General features: G+C 35.3%; 1 protein-coding gene and 1 long non-coding RNA gene across 3 annotated transcripts; one reads left to right on the forward strand and one right to left on the reverse strand.

Annotated features, from left to right (window-relative positions):
* Nucleotides 1-1595: 1595 nt before the first annotated feature.
* LOC131164745 (endoglucanase 25-like) lies at nucleotides 1596-12575 on the reverse strand. Of its 2 annotated transcripts, XM_058122178.1 has the most exons (7): nucleotides 12304-12563; nucleotides 11701-12141; nucleotides 10045-10355; nucleotides 8975-9433; nucleotides 2753-2888; nucleotides 2437-2609; nucleotides 1596-2322 (listed from the first exon to the last, which is right to left on the reverse strand). In XM_058122178.1, exons 2-7 carry the CDS (start codon nucleotides 12080-12082, stop codon nucleotides 1921-1923), a joined length of 1863 nt encoding a protein of 620 aa, XP_057978161.1. In that variant the 5' UTR covers nucleotides 12083-12141; nucleotides 12304-12563; the 3' UTR covers nucleotides 1596-1920. The 2 variants fall into 2 exon arrangements, with proteins under 2 accessions (XP_057978161.1, XP_057978160.1); XM_058122177.1 differs by having other exon boundaries at nucleotides 11701-12575.
* A 49-nt stretch (nucleotides 12576-12624) lies between these two features.
* LOC131164746 (uncharacterized) lies at nucleotides 12625-13240 on the forward strand. Its single transcript, XR_009139333.1, has 2 exons — nucleotides 12625-12748; nucleotides 12836-13240. It is a non-coding gene; the product is annotated as an uncharacterized LOC131164746 (long non-coding RNA).
* Nucleotides 13241-20586: the final 7346 nt, after the last annotated feature.

Here is a 20586-nt window from a genome sequence, read left to right on the forward strand (position 1 = left end):
TCGTCAGGTTAAAAAAGAAATGAGACGAGATATCAGGGGATCAAGCTACCCATCAGTGAACCAGGGTTGCACGATTGATCAATTTACCAGCTTATTCAAAAAGTAAAAGTAGTCAAAAAAGTGCATGCTAAGGTAGATGAGTGATATAACATTAAAATATAAATTAAATAATGGACGTATTCTCAATAAGTTACGTATAGCATTGGTAGAAGATAAAAGGGTGAGTTAGATGGTTCAAGCATTTGAAACAAAGGCAAAGTAGTGCACTAGTAAGGATGAACGAGTTAGTCATTTGTAATGGTACTAGAAAAGAAAGGGATAGAGCTAAAATAACATGTAATGAGATAGTAAGGAAGGATTTTTTTTTTTTTTCAAAAAAAAAATGGCTAGATCTCTATTTATTTATTAATAAACCCTCACTTTTGGCGGAGGAATACCGTAGTTGTAAGATATTTAAAGGGAGGGGTAAAAGACAAACCTTTAAAGGTCTCCCAAATAACAATACTAACATCCAGCCAAAAAAAAAATTACAAAACCAAACAAATCAAAACAAAACAAGGACCTACAACCCAAATATCACGCAACAAAACAAACAAAAGATAAATAACATAAAGTATAGATCAAAACCAATAAGAAATCAGTTAAACATACCTCAAATAAGCCGTACTCATCTTCTCTAATTTATATAACTCATTTAATAATTCTTAAGTTAGTTACTTAATCATTTGAATTGATAGAAAAGGATCCATATAGTCGATCCCACATAGTAAGACTTAAGGCTAGTTATTGTAGTAATTGTTCGTTGTCGTCATCATCTTTAGATTTTTTTTTAGGAGGAGAAAGAAATGCAAGATCATCAATGCAACAAAAAGACTGATCCATAGGACGTTCATAAAGTTCTGGTGAACAATCCTCGCTATTATTTGTTGTTATATTGTATTGAACTCAAATAATTCAACTGCAACGCGTACTATTTTCTAAAAAAGATATCCACTACATTTGTTTCTTAAAAGCTCCAAGTTCTGCATCAGCATAGCAAGCTGTGGCTACAGCCATAAGAGAGACAATGCCAAGTGGAATTCAGGAATTACCTCATCTAGTGTAAATGGAAGAAGGTTTATGCTTCAAATGAAACTCCGTTTTTTATGACGTCTCGTCTTTTAGTGAAAACTTTCAACTCTATTTTTTATAACATTGAAAGGGAACATAATGATTTAGCACATTATATTGCCAGGTGCCTTGTGGCACTTTATAGCTTAATTAGACATTTCCTTTTAATATTTTCTTATGCAAGGATAATTTCAGCCTGGCCTATGGTCCAAGATTGAATCTGGTGTTGTATGCACCTGTTCTATTGATTAACCTTCCTTTTCTCAAAGAAAAAAAGAAAAAAAAAACCACAGTATACTTTAGGCTTCAGCTTGCTTGGGAAGATTTTGCATCAGCCATCAAGGATATGGCATCTCAACTTTGCAGCGCCCTACAAACTTTTTTCAGTATTTTAAAAGTTTTTCCACAAAAAAAAAAAACAAAAACCTCGAAGCTTGTGCAGACGGGAAAAAAGTAAAAAAGGAAGAAGAAAAGTGACGTAGCCGTGAGGTAATAAATGTGAATTTAGTGTCAACCAATTCAAACTGTTGGAAATCTAGTGTCACAAAGAATACAAGATTCATTTCATACATATTTACTACATATATCACAAAACCAAAACAAATACATATGCCCAGGTGTCCAAATTACGCTTCTCAGTCTCAGTTTTTGCCTCGGCTCCAGTCATCTTTTAGAGTTTCCATTCATCAACATGCCCCTGTATTTTCTGTTCCTTTAAACTGATTCAAAAGGTAGGAGCTACAGCAGCAGCAAAATCATCTAACAATGAGCTGACCCACAAGGGAATTATGATTATTTGAGCATCTTATCTCACGGTTTCCAAGGTGCTGGAGGTGGCGGTGGAGTCGGAAACATTGGGGGAACAGCGGAGAATATGGTGTTTTTATCTATTCCAGTATTCTTCTCACCAGAGAGAGCAACAAGCGCAGCAACTAAGCCAGCATTGCCTGCAAGCGTTGGCTCTGTGTAGTTGTAGTTAGTCCGCACATCACGAAAGCCATCATGCTTGTCAGGACCAGCAACCATAGCTCCAACAATTGTATTAGGATTTGGCTTTGAGGTGTCCCTCCATTTCCATCCTCCTTTGCAGTTGTACTTGATCTTGTTTTTAGGTATTGATGCACCTCTATGGTGGATGTGTCTTGGGAAATGATTACCAAAACCCACAACATAGCTCATCCTCCGAGGATTTTTGCCTAGAATGTAATCAATCTGCTAAAAAAGTATTAATTTTTTTATAGTAAAAAAAAAGGAAAAAAAAACACACACACATAAATACTAGTATTAAGTAATTATTTATATAAACAGAAAATGCCCTTCTTGTACCTGGGTCTTGGCAAATTCACGCAGGACTTCAGTTGAATAGAAATTGGGTCCACAATACCATCCCGGTGTATCTGCAGCTTCAAGATAATCACTGTAAACTGTGGCCAAGAATGCAGCATTGACTATATATTGAAGAGGCTGAGGCCTTCCATGATTTAATTGGATCAAACCCCCTGTGGAAAGTGGATTCCATGTTAAAATTGAACAATTCATCGGACCCACTATGCTGCTCCAACCCGCCCACCCCCACACAGACACACCCCCCAAAACAAAAATGGTTTCTATATAGCCAATGAAGAATGAAGAGATGTTGTACCTTTTGTTCTATTAAAGCTTGTAAAATCTGGTAGGAATGAACACATAATTATGCTTGTCTGATTGTGAAACGTCCTTAACATTTCTTCATATGGATACCCAGGGCTCAAAAACAATCTTAAACGGCTTAGAAGCACCTTCCCACAAAAAAAAGAAATTACGTTAGTGATGAACCAGGTAACAAGTAATGCACTTTAATGGACAAGAGTACAAGTGTCTGTCTCATTGTGGAGGAAATGATGATCAACTTGATGGTGGTAAGACTTAGGCAAAGAATGGCCAGAGGAACTAGCTAATTTGAAGTGCTTACTACAATGGAAAGGGCTTAAAGAGGGATTTTCATGATTAATTCTTGTAACTTTTTCCTTTTTTTAGAAAAAAAAAAAAAAATTTCTTCCTATTTTTATGTCCCCACTTAGATTGTAGTATCTCTCTCACTATCTAATTCATCTTTTATTATCAAGAAAATTATGGATGTACCTAACCTACTTCACACACACATAAACATTCACTCCCAAAAGTTAGATAAACACAGAATACCTACTCCTAATAATAGGATGAAATACAACAAGCATGTAATAAAAATTTGTAATTAAAATTGTACAAGGATGTAATAATTTAGAAAGAAGTTATATATGAAAATAAGTTTATATTATTCCTTTAAAATGGAATGGGAAAGAAATAAACATTCTCATAATAAAATTTGGGAATAGTTATTCCTCATTATAGATTCATAAAAATAAGAATAAAAAAATTGCATTATTATTTGCTTATGATAATAACAGTCCACAAACCAAACATAACCAAAGAGAAACTCATCCAAATATTAAAATATTAAGAATATAAGATATCATCATTGCCAAGGTGACAACATGGCTGTCAGCAAATCTTGAAAGTGAATCAACTGCAGAGTATTGTTGCCAATGAGACCCTATGGCTGTTTAGCCCTTCATCGAGAGTCAATTTAGCCTTAATATTGTCCAAACGATGACTATATTTAATGAGAAACGTGCTCAACAGAAAGGAAGAGAAGAGAAGGTGAAGTCAACAAAAGAGAAGGAAAAGAATGAATGACAACTTTGTTAAAAAGAATCCTAGGGAGCATTTCATTTGTGGCATCTTTCACATTCCCTGTGAATGAAACATTCCCACAAAATATGAGAAATTCATTCTCATGCTCCCGAAAAGTTTCATAGAAATCCTATTTCCAAGAGTCATAATTTTTGGACTAAATCCCACTATTATGCCAATTTGGACATTAGTGTCCCCATAATATTGCATAATCACATGTTATTGTCATATTTATAATAATAAACTAGTAAAATAACAAAAAAAATATAAAAGAAGAAAAAATAAAAATGATATTATTATTAAAATAATAGTTAAATTTGGAAACCATAATGCCATTATTTTGGCTAACTGGACTATTATGCGTTACTGGACTATTATGCGTTAATTTTTTTTCATTTATGATGGTTGCGATTTTTTAGGACATAGATTTAATTTAATACATATTCTCAATAGGTTTCCAAGCTAAAAACATGATAACTCTTCATATATTGTCAAAGGTAGTCTTTTGAAATGCCTGAGAGTATTCATATATTGAACCAAACACTAAGATGGACATCCTATGTGCACTCTTGGGAATCTTAGAACAAAAATATTCCCATGAGGCTGGCATCCCATTCTTAGGAATGAGATTTCCAAAAAATGCTATTGCATGGAAATATTTTTAATTCCACAAGCCAAACACCGCCTTAGAAATACTAGAAACTCTTTGGTTGAAATCACGGTATGCATTGCGTGAGTTGGTGCTGCTGAATACAAATTCAAGTCTGGAATAATTTCATGTTTGTGTGTCGAAACAAGAATGATTTGAGACCACCGTTCATAGGACTCACGTGGTGATCCAGAACCACCCAAAAATTTCTCTTATACTAAACCTACATGAATTTGGAATTCATGGCTTCATTAAATCAGAATTAGAAACTACAAAAAACCAAAATGCACATAATATGCACATATTGAAACATGGTTATTACCATCAGCTGGATGAGCAACATTACTTAGTTCTTGCATCAATCAGAAGTTACAAACTAAAAACACAATAACAAGCAGAAACATTTGACAGTCAACTTAGAGCCCCACTATGCCCACTTCAAATGCTAAGGTAAAATGCAACTAGATTGGTGGTAGCCAATATCATGTCACACTATTGCTTAGACAAAATGCATGGGAAAGACACTGCAAAAAGTGTTTGACACAAGGGACGTGTTCAATTGGGTGATGCAGACTTGCATCTGCCATGAATTAGGTCTTAAAGGCTTTGGACAAGGGTTTTAACGCCAAACTAGTGAATGTTCCATTAAAATCAGTAACTTTCCAAACTTTGCAGCTGTTTTTTTTTTTTTTTTTTTGTGCCTTTGATAAGCAAATGTTTTACATCTGCTCATACTTTTAAAATAATATGAAAATATATGTATATATATTTATATATATATATATATATAAATAATATTTATATCAAAAATGGAGGAATTAAAATACAACAAAAACAAGCCTCAAGTCCCACTAGGTGGGGTCGGCTATATGAATCTTTTTCTGCCAATTTATGCAATCATAGACCATTTGTTTTGACAGATTCAGGGATATTAAATCCTTACTCACTATCTCCTCCCAAGTTACTAACTCACTCTTCCTCGCTAGTACACTATGTGGTCTACATTGCAAGTGTCCATACTATCTGAGTCATCCCTTCCTTATCTTATCTTTTATAAGAGTTACACCTAACTTACTAGGAATATGTTCATTCCTTAATTTATCTTTCAATGTTATACTACTCATCCATCTAAGCATTCTCATTTCGACAACTTTTGCTTTTTAGATATTTTGTTTCTTCGTTGTTCAACATTCTGATCCATATAACATAACTAGTCTTATAGCTGTCCTATAAAACTCCCCTTTTAATTTTAAGGGTATTCTACAATCACAGAGTACACTTGAATCACTTCTCCATTTTACTCAACCTGCTTTAACTCTCTATGCATTACATCATCTTCAATTTCTCCTTCAACTTATATAATAGATCCAAGGTATCGAAATCTACAAGTTTCCTCCTACCATTATTAAAATTACATTTCATATATTTCGTCTTATTTCTAATTATCCTAAAGTCTCTAGATTTCAAAGCTTCTCTCCATAATTCTAACTCAACCTCTACTACATCCCTAGCTTCATCAATTAATACAATATCATCTGCAAACAACATACACCATGGAACCTCCTTTTGAATACTCTTAGTCAGTTGGTCCATCACTAAAGCAAAAAGATAAGGGCTCAAAGCAGATCCTTGATGTACACCTACGGTGATTGGAAATTCTCTAATTTCTCCATCTATAGTCCTTACACTAGTCATTACTCCATCGTACATATCCTTAATGACATTAACATACCTACTACAGACACATTTTTGTTCTAAAACTCACCATAGAACTTCCCTACGTATTTTATCATATGTTTTCTCTAGGTCAATAAATATCATATGCAAGTCCCTCTTCTTTTTCCTAAACTTTTCCATTAATCTTCTTAAAAGATATATAGCTTATGTGGTAGATCTCCTAGGCATAAAACCAAATTAATTGTCTGAGACCTTCGTTTCTAATCTTAATCTTTGTTCAACTACTTTTTCCCATAGTTTCATCGTATGACTCATAAGTTTAATTCCACGATAGTTATTACAATTTTGAATATCTCTTTTATTTTTGTATATAGGTATTAAAGTATTTTTCCTCCATTCATCTGGCATTTTCATAGTTTTTATATTTGTATTAAATAAATTAGTTAACCATATAATTTCGTTATCACCTAAGCATTTCCAAACTTCAATTGGGATGTTATCTGATCCTATAGCTTTCTCATTTTTCATCTTTTCTAGTGCAAACTTAATTTCATTAACTCTAATTTTGCAAATAAATTTCATATTTTGTCTTTTCCTATTTGATTTTCATTAAACAACTTACTAAAGTAACTTCGACATCTTTCTTTAATGTCTTCGTCCTTAACCAAGACAATATCATCCTCACTTTTTATACATTTTACATTTCCTAAGTCCTTACTCTTCTTTTCTCTAGCTTCAGCAAGTTTAAATATATCTCTTTCACTAACAGCCTTTTTTGCATCTTTTCTCACCTCCTTATACTTTTCAAAGTTATCCATGTCTCTACATTTTCACCACGTTTTATACCAAATTCTTTTTGTTTTTACGGCTTTTTGTACATCTTTATCCCACCATCAACTTTCTTTACTATTTAAGAATCTTTGTCTTGATTCACCAAAAATCTATTTTGCTATAGAGCTAGCTAATCTACTCCAAAGAGTATTTGTACCTATCTCATCCTCTATGATCCAATCCCCCATCTTTGATCATTTTATCTTTAAATTTTATTATAGTTTCTCCTTTTAGGTTCCACCACCTAGTTCTCCCACACTGGTTTTTTTATCATTTTTCTTCCATTTTTAAATACATATATCTAACACTAACACTCTATGCTATGTGGTTAGGCTTTCACCTGGAATAACTTTACAATCCTTACATGAGAAACGATCTACCCTCCTAATTAAAAAAAAAAATCTATTTGACTTCTATTTTGTCCACTTTTAAAGGTTATTCTCTCTTCTTAAAGTAAGTATTCATTATACTAAAATCATATGACATAGCGAAGTCTAAGATCATCTCCCCTGACTCATTTTTGTCTCCATATCCATATCCTCTATGTATCCTCTCATAATTTTTATTATCCCTTCCAACATGTCCATTCAAATCTCCTCCTATAAATATTTTCTCGGTCCTTAGTATGTCTTGCATAATACTATCCATATCTTCCCAAAATTGTCTCTTAAGATTTTCTACTAAGCCGACTTGAGGAGCATGAGCACTAATGATATTTATTATCTATTATCCTAATACCATCTTGATTTTTATAATTCAATCCCCTACTCTATTTACATCAACAACGCTACTTTTTAAATTTTTGTCAATAATAATTCCTACTCCATTCTTATGTTTTTCTTTTCCAGTGTACCAAAGTTTAAATCCTAATTTATCAATTTCTCTAACTTTCTCCCCCACCCACTTAGTTTCTTGAAAGCAAATTATATTAATTCTTCTTCTGATCATTGTGTCCACAATTTCCATACTTTTACCCGTAAGTGTCCCTATATTCCAAGTTACTAGTCTAATCCTAGTTTCCTAAACTAACGTCTTTACCTACCCACGTCCAGAATGATGCGGGAACCGTCGCATATTTGACACCGTACCCAAGCGATGACACGGCGCGTCGCTTCAGGGTGATGACCTAGCCCACCCTCGCCCACTTTTCGCTACACCCGGGTGATACAAGTGCAACGTGTCGCTTGTAGGGGACGTCCCAGCAAATATTCGGTAATGATTCATATCATAGTACTCTGACAAATTTTACGCTAACTGTCAGCTACCTAACGCAACCCTCCTCCTTTACCCAGGCTTGGGACCGACTGTGTGTGAAAAAATTAGGACATTAAATGCATCACAGGCGAAGTTAAAAATGGAGGAATTAAAATCCAAAGCATAAATGTAAAGATTCTTCTCCAGCAGGGTGGTAACACCCACAGAACAGGCATCCAAGCAAAGTGCCTGTAACTATAAACTGCTGATAATATCAATGCGAAATGAGTTTGTAGAAAACAGGATAATGATTGGCTCGATTTGTGTTGCAGAATCCTTTTTCGTGAATGCCAAGAGTGCCTTTCAAACATTCGAGAATGCTCAGAAGGAAAATTCTGCAACATAAGCATCAAATTTTTTGCCTTCAAAGGAAAGGCATCAAACAATGGGCAGATCCATTTCGAACCATTGACAGGATATTTGTTTTATGTGTTCTGAGCTGAACAAAATCATTGACCACTTGTTTCTCCATTGTTATTGTCAGATATTCAGAAGGATTGGAGGAGGGCTCTTTTGAAATCCTTCTTAGATTTTTAGGAGGATTATCCTCCTCCCATTGCCTTCTCTATTTTCTTAATAAATTTCATTTTCTATAAATAAAAAAAGGGCGATTGCCACAATCCAAGCCCAAAAAGAACCAAGCCCGCCACTCATACAAAAGCCCTACAATGCAAATGCCCTATGAAATACAGCTAAACAAAACAATTTGTAACAAGAAAATGAGGAATTGTAACAACTTACTTGAGCTCCTGCAAGCTTGTTGTCCCAACTAAGTACGCCATAATCTGGGCCTCCCCAGAAAGCACCAGCATGTCTGGCCAGACCTGGAGTAGTAGCAAGCTGGAGATAGGAAGAATTCCCGGTAGCATAATACAACCAAGCTCCTCCCCATATGAACTCATCCCAGTAACTAGTGGAATTATAGAAAAGTGAAGGATCTGAACCGCTTGCACTGTATCTGCCACGCTGTTGCCTAGAAAATTTAAATAGGGTTTTGGCACCATGAACAAGTTTCTCTGAGTAGGCGTTGTTATCTTTGAAAACAATGGATGCTGAGGCCAAAGCAGCAGCCATTTCTGCTGCCAGATCCGAGCAGCTATGACATTCATACACAGGCCGCTGATAATCAATATCCTCAGGACGCATCCAACAATAGTGATCATTAGGATCAGTTCCACCTGAAGTATCCCCTACCCCAACCTGTCACAAAAAGTCAAAAAGAGAGCTGCTGGATTATACCACATCCTCCATGTATAACTGAAAATTTTGCACAATGTACAAAAGAAGAATGAGAGAGAGAGAGAGAGAGAGAACAGAAGGATAATACTGCATCTCTACATATTACTCAAAATCTGTGCGCACAAAAAAAAAAGACATCTTAATTAGGTGCATTTAAACCAAAAAGAAATGTAATTTGGTGAGCAAAACTGAAGCATGTCCACCTGAAAAGAAAGTCTGCATAGTAAAAATAGCAACGGCGACAGACATAATGCCGAAAATTTTGTGTATAGAACACCAGAATACCAACAAAATGCTGGGAAACAACTAGTGAAAGATAAATTGTTCATCAGCAAAACAAGTTAACTTTAAAAAAAAAAAGGGCAGCTTGGTACACAAAACTTCTTCGTCCGGGGAAGGGGCGGACCACAACAAGTCTATAGTACGCAGCCTTACCTTGCATTTTTACAAGAGGCTGTTTCCATGCCTCGAACCCATGACCTCCAGGTCATATGGCGACAAACTTATCATTACGCCTAAGCTCCCTTTCAAAGCAAGTTAACTAAATTGACCAAAAAATGGGCATATTTTACCTGTGCAGCAATTGAGTCTATCGTATCAGCAGAGGAGTTAAAGGTCTTGAGAAGGTAATCTGTCCCCCACTTGATTACATCTTTGACATGGTTGAGCTCCCCAGCAGCTTCATACTTCGCACTGTACTCAATCACACTCCAACTCAACATGGTCATGGCAAAAGATGCAGGGAAGTTGAACTTAATTGCATCTCCAGCATCAAAATAGCCACCCACAAGATTTTTTATAACAGATGATGAATCGGACTTGCCATCATTCAAGCAGGAGTTTCCTCTCCAAGAAACATTATTATGCCTTGGGAGTTTTCCAGCTACAAATAAAGAGGGGAAGGTGTAACTGTGTAAGAAATCAAATATATTAAGGCTCTATTTGGATCAAGGATTTCATTTGAGGAAATGAAAGAAAAGAAAAAATAATAAGGAAATGCATTTTCCATTGTGCTTCTCTCTATATCGAATACTAGTAAAAATGAAATTTTTTCTTACATAATTAAAAATTAAGAAAAATAAAATATTAATAATGTGTAAAATCAAATTTTTCTCCATTAATTTGCTATATATTTTATTTCCTTTTCACTTTCCTCAATAAGCAAAAACCAAAAAAGTGCATTCCTTATTTTCCTTTCCTTTCCCTTTTGTGATGTTTTCCAAGTTTCAGACTGGGCGTATACAACACAGAACAATAAGAGTTATACCTAATAAAGAATTTAGAGATAAACATCAAGATCAATTAGTCAATTTGTTTGCTCGTCTTTTAATATGGACAGGCATAAGAGCAGGACAGCATTTAGTGTATGGATTATGGAGAATGTTATGAGAATAATGACATAGCAAACACAAAAGGGAAATGCACCCAAAAAAAAACATGAAAATGAAAGAAGATCATACTGAAAGGAAAATTTTGATCACATCCCATCTTCTGAATGGTAAATTTAGTAAGCTGATGCTTTCAAGTTTTTACTTAATCCCAGCTACTCCCAAAATAAATCAGGTTACATAAAGAAACAAAGAGCAAGGATAAGAAGAAAATATACAAGCAAAACCTGCAGACACGCTAAAATTTTGGGTTGGTTCCCCACCTTTTTCTTATCCACCATATCCTTCCATTTTGTATTATATTAAATATGAAACTAAAATCAAGCTAGACCTGTCATATCAATATGGACTAAAATCAAGATTTACCAAGTGGTGCGTCTCGCTTAAAGCATCATATGGATTAAAAAATCAGCTAACTTTGATAGTGCAACAAATGAAAGAAATTATATATTAGTTAGACTTAACCAATTGCCATAAAATTTGTCGAAAATATTGGCCTAAAAGATTAAATGGTGAAATTTCGACTAAATTCTATACACTTCCGCCCTTAAGTTGGATTCATTATATGGTATGATGTGACCTCTTTTCCACGATAATGTGATGATAAAATGACCAAAAAATTGGAGGAAACTTGAAAGTGAGGAATGGAGAGCAAGTGAGCAACCGAACCTAAAAGTGCATGCAGAGAGAGAGGGGAAAAAAAAAAAAAGCATGGGATCTGAGGAAGCATTGAGTGGGAGAACAAGCAAGAACTAACATAAAAAGGTTTGACAGATTAAAGAGGCAGTGGATAAACAGTACTACGAGAAGTAGGTTCGGAGTGTAGGAAAGGGAACATACAGCGCTGGGCGTTGAAGAACATGAGAGCCTTCCGGAGGGCGAGGGTGTAATTGTCGGGAGGAGCGTGGGAGTGGTGATGACGGGGGACGGTCTTGACGATGAGAGTGATGAAGCCGGCGAGGAAGCCGGCGGCGAGGATGGTGCCAACGGTCCAGACAAAGATCTTGCGGCTGACGATGATGCAACCCAGATCGACGTACTTCTTCTTCTTCTTCTGCTCGGTGGGGCCCAGCAGCCAGCTCTGCTGCGTCTCGTCGAGAGGCCTGGACAGCGCCGCCCTGTCCAAGTCCTGGAGGTTCCTGCTTCTGTCGTCGTCGGTGGCGGAGTCCGCCGCGTTTATCTCCAGCGGACCCCCCCACGGATCTCTCCCGTACATGCTCATCTCACCGTCTTCCTAGTTAATTCGTTCCTTTTTTAACTTTTTCTTCCTTGCTTGAATTCCTTCGATGGACCAACGGGATTATATATGTATGGATCCCCAAATTTCAGAGAAAAGCCCGCACCGACAGAGGAGGCAACTAAAAATTAAGATAAGCGACGATCTTCCAATTCCAAGAAAAAGCAGAAATGACTAGAGATTAGTGGAGATGAAAATTCACGTACAGCGATAGATAAGAAAGCAATCCCCCCGGAACCTGGATAGATCTACAAATCTAACCCTGTTCTGACTCTGATTCTGGGGCGGATCGAAGTGGACTCTAATGAGGTAAGGCGTAGGAGGGAGGAGCTCAGAGCCAGTGTCCAGCGAGTGAACAATAATAGCGCTGCTGGATATTGGAATGCTCCACTGCGACAAGCGGGGCTGGCTTTTGAGATTGGAGGATGGGACATGGAACCTGCCCTTTCTCAATATTTTTTTCTTTACTTTTTGTTTTGCAATTATAAGAGAAAATTGACATTTAATTGGTAATTGAATTTGGTTAGGTGTTGGACACCGACGACTCCGCTGTCAGACGAAGACAGACCGTCTAATTGGTTAACACTTTGGCGGGTGTGCAGGGATGCGATGATGGGGTTGCTTGCTTGGCGTCTACTGCTGCCACTGCTGGTATTTACAATTACAATCTTGCACTTCATTTCCTACTATTCTAATTCTATCATCTTATTTTTATTTTTATTTTTCCAATATATGTAGGGACGGCCGACGGCGTGGGTACGTTACTACGTTCCAGGTTAGGAAATACATGTGTGTATGTATGTATGGCATGAGTAAGCATTCCCTTCATGGAAATGTTAATTAGGCACAGGCGCCTCCCATGCGTGTTCTACCCTAAATTTCACGCCACCACGCCCCTCCCCCGGCTCACCCAAGCTCTTTTTTATAATCTACAAAATAATAATAATAAACATATAATGCCTCAAACCAGCTGTTCTCGCCTGCCGACACTCCAAATATCTCCACCAAGCTTCCCACTTTCCCACTCCCCACCTTTTTCTTCTTTTCTTATCTTTTTTACCGCTACTTCAAAATGAAGTACTAAGATTTTTCTGTAATATTTAATATTTGAGAATGAATAAAATAATGAAAATCAATTTTCAATCACATAGCACACCAACCACCCCATGAGCTGAGCTAGGAGCCTGGGAGGATTGCCCACACGAGATTCAACTTTTTTTTTTATGGTCTATTCAAGATAAAGTGATCCCTTAATTCTTCAAACAAAAAATAAAGGCTGGATCCATCTATTAGTGGCGATACATCAAATATTACAATCAAGTCGTAAATTAATTATTATGTTTATTTAATTAATTATTTATATTTAAAAAATCATGGGTAAAATCCAACAACACCTTTGACTTACCCTCTACGTTTTTAAAAACTAACAAAAAACCTTCTGAGATTTAAATTTAATGACAACATAAATCTTTACCGTTAAGTATATATGAAAAATGAATAAAATAATAATTTTTTCATTTTTTTATTTACTTGTGATTAGATAGCTTAAAAAATGTCATTAACCTAATAAATAAAATCAAAAAATTATTCAGTTAAGTACAATATGTTTTGGAAATTAAACTCGTAAATAAATTAGACACCTGATTCTCAAGTTAACCGCTCGATTGATTCGGATCAAGCAGTTGACATAAGCATAACAACACAGTTAAATTATTATTTTAAAAAAATAAAAATATACGTAAAATAAATAATTTAATAATTCATAAAAAAAATACTTAAATAATTTGATTGTTCCAAAAATTATTATATACAGCTTACATGCAAATTAAATGACTAAATATACCTTTAAAATAATGGATAAAATCTAACAATACCCGACACTACACTCCTATGTTTTTTAAAAGTACCAAAAAACCCTCTAAGATTTAAATTTAATGACAACATAAATATTCCACTAATTGACCATTAATCAACCTTTAAATATATATATATATATATATATATATATATATATGAAAAATGAATAAAATGATAATTTTGTCATCTTAATTATTCACTTGTGATTAAATAGCTTAAAAATGGCATTAACTTAATAAATAAAACCAAAAAAATTATTCAATTAAGAACAATATGCATTGAAAATTGAACTCGTAAATAAATTAGACACCTGATTCTAAAATTAACTGCTCAATCAGTAGACATAAGTATGACAACATAGTTAAATTATTATTTTTAAAAGTTAAAAATATATGTAAAATAAATAATTTAATAATTCGGAAAAAACAAATTAAAAAATTTTATTGTTCCAAAAATTGTTATATACAGTTTACATTAAAAGCTTTTTCATTAGCAAAATCACTTGGTGGAAATTCACTCCATATTTAACAAAATAGTTGTAATGACCCAAAAAATAATAGTATTTAAATAATAAAAAGAAAGGGAAATGGAAATCGGAAACAGAAGAAGGCAGTCGACTTCGTCGACAAACACAAGGGATTCGTCAACGAGGGTATAAGAGGACCTCGTCAACGAAGATAAGATTCGTCGACGAGGAAATACCGAGAGAGGTTTTGGGCAATCTAAATTTCGTCGACGAGGAGTGGGTTTTGTCGACGAAATTATGAAAGGACTCGTCGACGAGATGACGTGGCTCGTCGACAAGATGACGTGGCTCGTCGACGAAAACCACAGTTTAAATAGGCCTAAAATTCATTTTTAACCGAAATTTCCTGCGCATAAGTTTTCTCTCTTACCCTTCAGTTTCTCCTCCTTCTCTCTTTGATTTCGGGCCAGATTTTCGCTGGTTCGAGGATCTGAAGCCACCATGACCCTCCTAGGAAAATTCTCTGCAAGTTTACCGGAGCAGATCGTCAGTGGAGCTAAGTTGGAAACCATCCCAAATTCAGGATAAGGTTTTCTACTCAGTATTTGGTTAATTGACAGTTGTAGGAAGTGTTATATGCGTAGAAATACTGAACTTTAGTTCTGAGGAATGCTGTTTCCAGGGTGTTGAGTTGGGAACCCTGCAGGTGCGAGACAGATTTTCTTAGGGGCTTTTCAGGAATCAAGTAAAGGGATAAATTAAGCTAGTATTTTATAAAAAATATGTATATTGTGTTGACTTGATTGGTCACACCCAGTTTTGATTATGACAAATACTCTTTGTACTAATGGTTGTACTGAGAATTGTATGCAGGATCACCTTGTGCGCGCTTCGGGACTAAAAGACTTATTATGATGGCGTGCGGTGTTCGCGCCGATGAATGAAGAATCTTGTGCTACATTTGTATTTATTTTTCAGTTTCTTCATTCTAGGATGTAATTTTATTATGGACTGTGCACTCATATGGCTTGTAATAATTTGCATCATGCATGATAGGTAGGTATGCTCAAACTGACCTTAGATTGACCATAGGACCTCCAAATAACATGAAAAACTTTTGTCATAAAATGCCTAACTTATACAAAGGTTTTTAAATGGTTTTAAAGTTAAAAGAAGGCAAAAACTAAAATTTTCAAAGGGGTCGGTCAACCGGCTAGTCGACCAAATGTTAGAAATGAACAATTTTCTTACTTAATTGGATGTCATATCAAATCATGTTCAAAATGAAAATTGTGGCATTTTACCATAGCTTGAGTTTGATATCAAGAACGTCCAAATTGGAGTTACATAGAAAAAGTTATGGCCAAAACACTGAAACGTGTCCGTAAGAGAAAAACTCCCTTCATGTTTCTTCAGTCTCATTGATGGACATTTTTCTCAATCCAAAAGTCATTATCTTAAAATGTGTTCAACATGAAAGTTGTTGAATTTTCTCTTACCTTTCTATTGGTATCAAGAACATCCAATTTGGAGTTGTATAACAAAAGTTATGGCCAAAACACTGAATAGTATCTGTGCAGAAAAGTAGGGGGCCGGTCGACCGAGCCCTTTCAGTTCATTTGACCCCGGTCGACCGAACCACGTGGGAGTCAACTTTTTGACCTCCCGGTCGACCGAGCCTTCACCACGGTCGACCGAAACTCGCCCTGGTCGACCGAAACTCGCCCTGGTCGACCGAAACATGTAGTTCAAGAAGCCCTGGTCGACCGAAACCTCCCTGGGTCAAATTTTGACCACTTGGTCGACCGAAACTTATAGTTCAAAATGCCCTGGTCGACCGAAACCCTCCTGAGTCAACATTTGACCATTCGGTCGACCGAGAGCTTTTATACTACAACTACCTGGTCGACCGGAAGGTCCTCGGGTGAATTTTCAGCGGTCTGGTCGACCAAACCAGGTAGTTCAAAATGCCCTGGTCGACCGAAACTCGGAAAATTGGCAAATCGCCCTCTCCGGTCGACCGAGCCTTTCAGTTCAAAAGTCCCCTGGTCGACCGAGCCAATTGAGTCCTAGTCGACCGAAACATTTTTGGTCGACCGGACCTCTCGGGTTGCCCTAATTTTTACCGTGGATAAATATATTTTAAATAGGGTTAATTATTTTAAAATGATTTAAAACTTTCTTAATAATGCCCAATAGGTCCCCAACGGTCAAAAATACCTCCTTGCCTATATATACCCATTCATTTATCATTATTAGCAAGGATTAGCAAACTTGATTAGGGCAAAACTCTCTCAACTCTTAAAACCCTATATTAGCCAAAAACTTCTTGCAAACACTCACATACTCTTCAATCTTTATTTCTCTAAGCATTGTGAGTATTTCTATAAGGCTGTTGTGCGTAATCTTTCTAGCTAATACTCTCTTTTGGTATAAAGGTTGATTGATTTTATTTGAGAGTATAGCCTAAAGTTCTTCCACGGATTTCATTTGATAAATCTTGTGTGGGAAGACTTTGAGGGTTGTGGTTCTTGCATTGTTGTTGCAAGATACCTAAACCTAGATTTTGTGTGCAAAATCCTTTTGTGAAAAGCTAATCTTTCAAACAACTCCATTGTGCTTTAGAAATTGAAATATCATATTGAGTTTGTTTGATCTATCTTGCTTAGCATATTTGAAACCCTAATATGATTTTGTGATATTCGAATATTGAGTTTCAAATCTTGCTTAGATACACACTCTAGATCTTGATTGATTATCATACTTGATTGAGTGTTTAGCACACATTAGAGCACTGAGCATATCTACATATCATTCGTGTTTGCTTTATTGATTGAGCTGTATTGGTGCACACATCTGCTTTTCTAGAAGCATATTTTCGTGTACAAATTTTATACACTTTGGTTGTATTTCGAGGCACGGGCCTGAAGAGGGAGACTAGCCCTGGAATAGTCCCGGATTGGCTTAGACCCGGTTAGGAAAGCTAGGTGCGTCGTCCTGTTAAGGCGTGTAGGTTGAGGTCAGCCCCGCTAATTGACCTGGTTAAGGTTGAGGTCAGCCCTATGTTAATTTGACCTATTGTAAACGGTGCCGCTCCACCCTTAAGTGAGCTGTTAGTGGAATCCTCTTGCTTGCGAGCTAGAGGCGGGGACGTAGGCACAGTTGGCCGAACCCCGATAACATATCGTGCGTGTTCTTTACATTTCCGCAATTTACTTACTGCACGTGTATGTTATACTGTAAATGATTAGATTTACATTTGCATAGACAGACCCTAGGTTAAGTAATACTGCTTATCTGGTTTAACCTAGGTGATAATTTTTAAATACCCAATTCACCCCCCCTCTTGGGATTGCACCAAAGCTAACATATTGTTATAGCATTTGATTTCAGGAAAATAAATATATTTATATATGATTTATATTTCGAAAAATACTGTTGAAAATGATGGTATGTTGAATATGCAAAAAAACATGTTAGTGTGGCATGAGTAGAAATTGTTATGAAATACTGTTTTCTGGGAATGTGTTAATGATACGGATTTTTATAATGGAAAACCGATGTATGGGCCGAGATTTTGATATATTTGTCGGCGTATGGGCCGAGCTACATGTATGATTTGCCAACGTATGGGCCGAGCTATGTGTATGATTTGTCGACGTATAGGCCAAGCTATGGAAATGATTTGCCAACGTACGAGTTGTGCTATGATTTGTCAGCGTTCGGGCCGAGTTATGGTAAAATGTGTAATACCGGCGTACGGGCCAATGATTTTCATGATATACGTATATATACAAAATGATATGATTGATTTGATAATTAATGATATGAAATATCCATGTATCACAGTTTCAGTATATGTTATATGATATCAAAACCTAGTTGGTTTGGTCTAGGCTAGCACTTGCATGGTACTATTGTTATGTGTCTATGGTTTTCATGATTATGATATCTGTGTTAATGTCGTTGTACGGAGTGGTGTGAGATTGGATGGTTGATGTGGTTTATAAGAAGTGTGTGAGCGCCCCTGGTCAAGCAGACCCATCAGACTTATAGACTGTACTTTTGACTTGACAGTAGTCGATCAACCATTGTCAGGTCTCACCTTCAGACCACACAACCCAGTCATGTTGGGATAATATATGACAACAGCCAACTAACCTACCAGGAATGTTTTTGTATTATATTTTATGAGATGAAATATGATTATGAAAATGCAGTATGTTCTGCCATGTTATGATGATGATATACATGTTTTCCCAGATATGACATAATAATTGATTAGATATGTTTCTATACGATATATATATAACACGGAATACTCATGTTGCCGCACACTAGTATTAGTTTATTTCCCTTATTGAAAGGTGTCTCACCCCAAAATTTTATAAACTTTTCAAGAGCCCCTGATAGAAGAGCGGGAAAAGCCCTGTTGATCTAAAGTTGTTTATCTGCTCTCCTTGAAGGGTAAGTTTTAGTAGGGTCAGTTGGATTTTGTGGAAATGTCCCTAGATTTTGTTTTTGGGATGTATATATTGAAATACAGTGAATATAGTGACTATGGTATTTATGGTATTGTGATGGATGTTTTGATATTTATGCTAATGTGATTGTATGTTTCTTACTGCTTAAGCTTTCCTTATGTGTTCCGATGTATCCCTGGTACCCACGGGTCCAGGTGGATTATGATCTGCTGAGATTTATGATATTGATTTTATTAAAAAATAAAATGTGAAAATTAAGCAGGTCGTCACAATAGTAACTTGGTTAAAATTTAAAAAATTGGTGAATTGGTTAGATCAAAGGTTAACCAATTAATATAAATTTAAGTGTTCTTTATCTATTTAGTATTGATATTTTACAATTAATAACTAACCTTCAATTTTATAATTTTAATTTATGAAGTTTGAATTTTGAAATTTTAGCTTATGTATGTTTTTTTAACATTATGGTTCATAGGTTACTTGAATTTAAACGTATTGAACTATGTTTTATTTATTTTCTGATGTGTTTAGTCATTAATTTTTTATGAAATTACATCTAACAATTATTCTGTAATACTATAATTACTAGGTATTTTTATGATTTATTAGTAATTTTTATTTTTATATATTTTTAAAAAATTAAAATAATAATTAAATTATTTTATCATGCTTAAGTCAATTGATTGAATCAAAGAAATCGACTGACAAACTATTCAATTCAAAAATTGATTATATTTTCAATTCGTTTATTCAGTTTTCAAGATATTACACTAACCAATTTTTTTTAAATTTAATATATTGAAATTAGGAATAACTTCCCAAGAGAGGGGGTGAATTAGATTCTAAAAATTTCTGTTAATTCCTTTTAAGATACCTTAAACTTCTTTTATTTCTTTTAACCAAATTTTGACTTGTTTGTTTAATTTTTTAATCAATCAAGAATTTAGTTCTTTTATCCAATCAATAACACAATTAAACAACCAATCAATTAAACACAATCTTCAAGCCAAACAATCAATTTATTTGCCAAGTACAAGTTAAACAACAAACAACCAAACCAAGATATAAAGTATTCAGCACTTTGGTAATATAAGATCTTGAGATAGTTTTTTTGTTTATATAAGTCCTGTGATTATAAATTTGAAAACCTTGTGAAGAATATAATTTAATATTCAACAATCCTTTCACAAACACAATAAAGTTTTTGTTGTCAGCCCTAGATATAAATTTAAATCAAGCCCTGTATATATGGATTTGCTTAATTTGATGTTCAATACAATATTCAATCACTCTTTCCATATATTCAAAACTCAAATAAACTTTCAGTTAATTTATTTTTGAGTGTTTAACCAAGAAACGTACTCCCGTATGGTTTTCGTAAGATATGGTTTAACCAACGTACTCCCTTTCGATTTCCGCAACCAAAATCAAAATTAAACTTTAAGTTTACTTGATTTCCAAATATGCCTAGTATGTGATTTTCAATTTTAAATCATCCATGCAATTTAATATATACTGAAAATAAAGAGTAGGGAAAGAAAGAGTGAGACAGAGATTTTTATGAGGTTCGATACCCAGCCTACGTCCTCGCCTTTGGCAAACCACCAAAGGATTACTAAACCTGTTCCTTTAACGGGCGGAACAATACCTTTACAACACTCCTTGGTTAAGGGTAGAGTTCG

The sequence above is a fragment of the Malania oleifera genome, chromosome 9, assembly GCF_029873635.1.
Source record: "Malania oleifera isolate guangnan ecotype guangnan chromosome 9, ASM2987363v1, whole genome shotgun sequence".
NCBI lineage: Eukaryota > Viridiplantae > Streptophyta > Magnoliopsida > Santalales > Ximeniaceae > Malania > Malania oleifera.

What these genes read in the sequence shown, in the direction of transcription:
- LOC131164745 (XM_058122177.1), bottom strand. Translation starts at nt 12,082, where the DNA reads ATGAGCATGTACGGGAGAGATCCGTGGGGGGGTCCGCTGGAGATAAAC. An exon ending in GTTCTTCAACGCCCAGCGCT is followed by an intron (nt 10,356 to 11,700) that starts GTATGTTCCCTT and finishes CTTTATTTGTAG; the next exon opens with CTGGAAAACTCCCAAGGCAT. An exon ending in ACAAGCTTGCAGGAGCTCAA is followed by an intron (nt 2,889 to 8,974) that starts GTAAGTTGTTAC and finishes TTTTGTGGGAAG; the next exon opens with GTGCTTCTAAGCCGTTTAAG.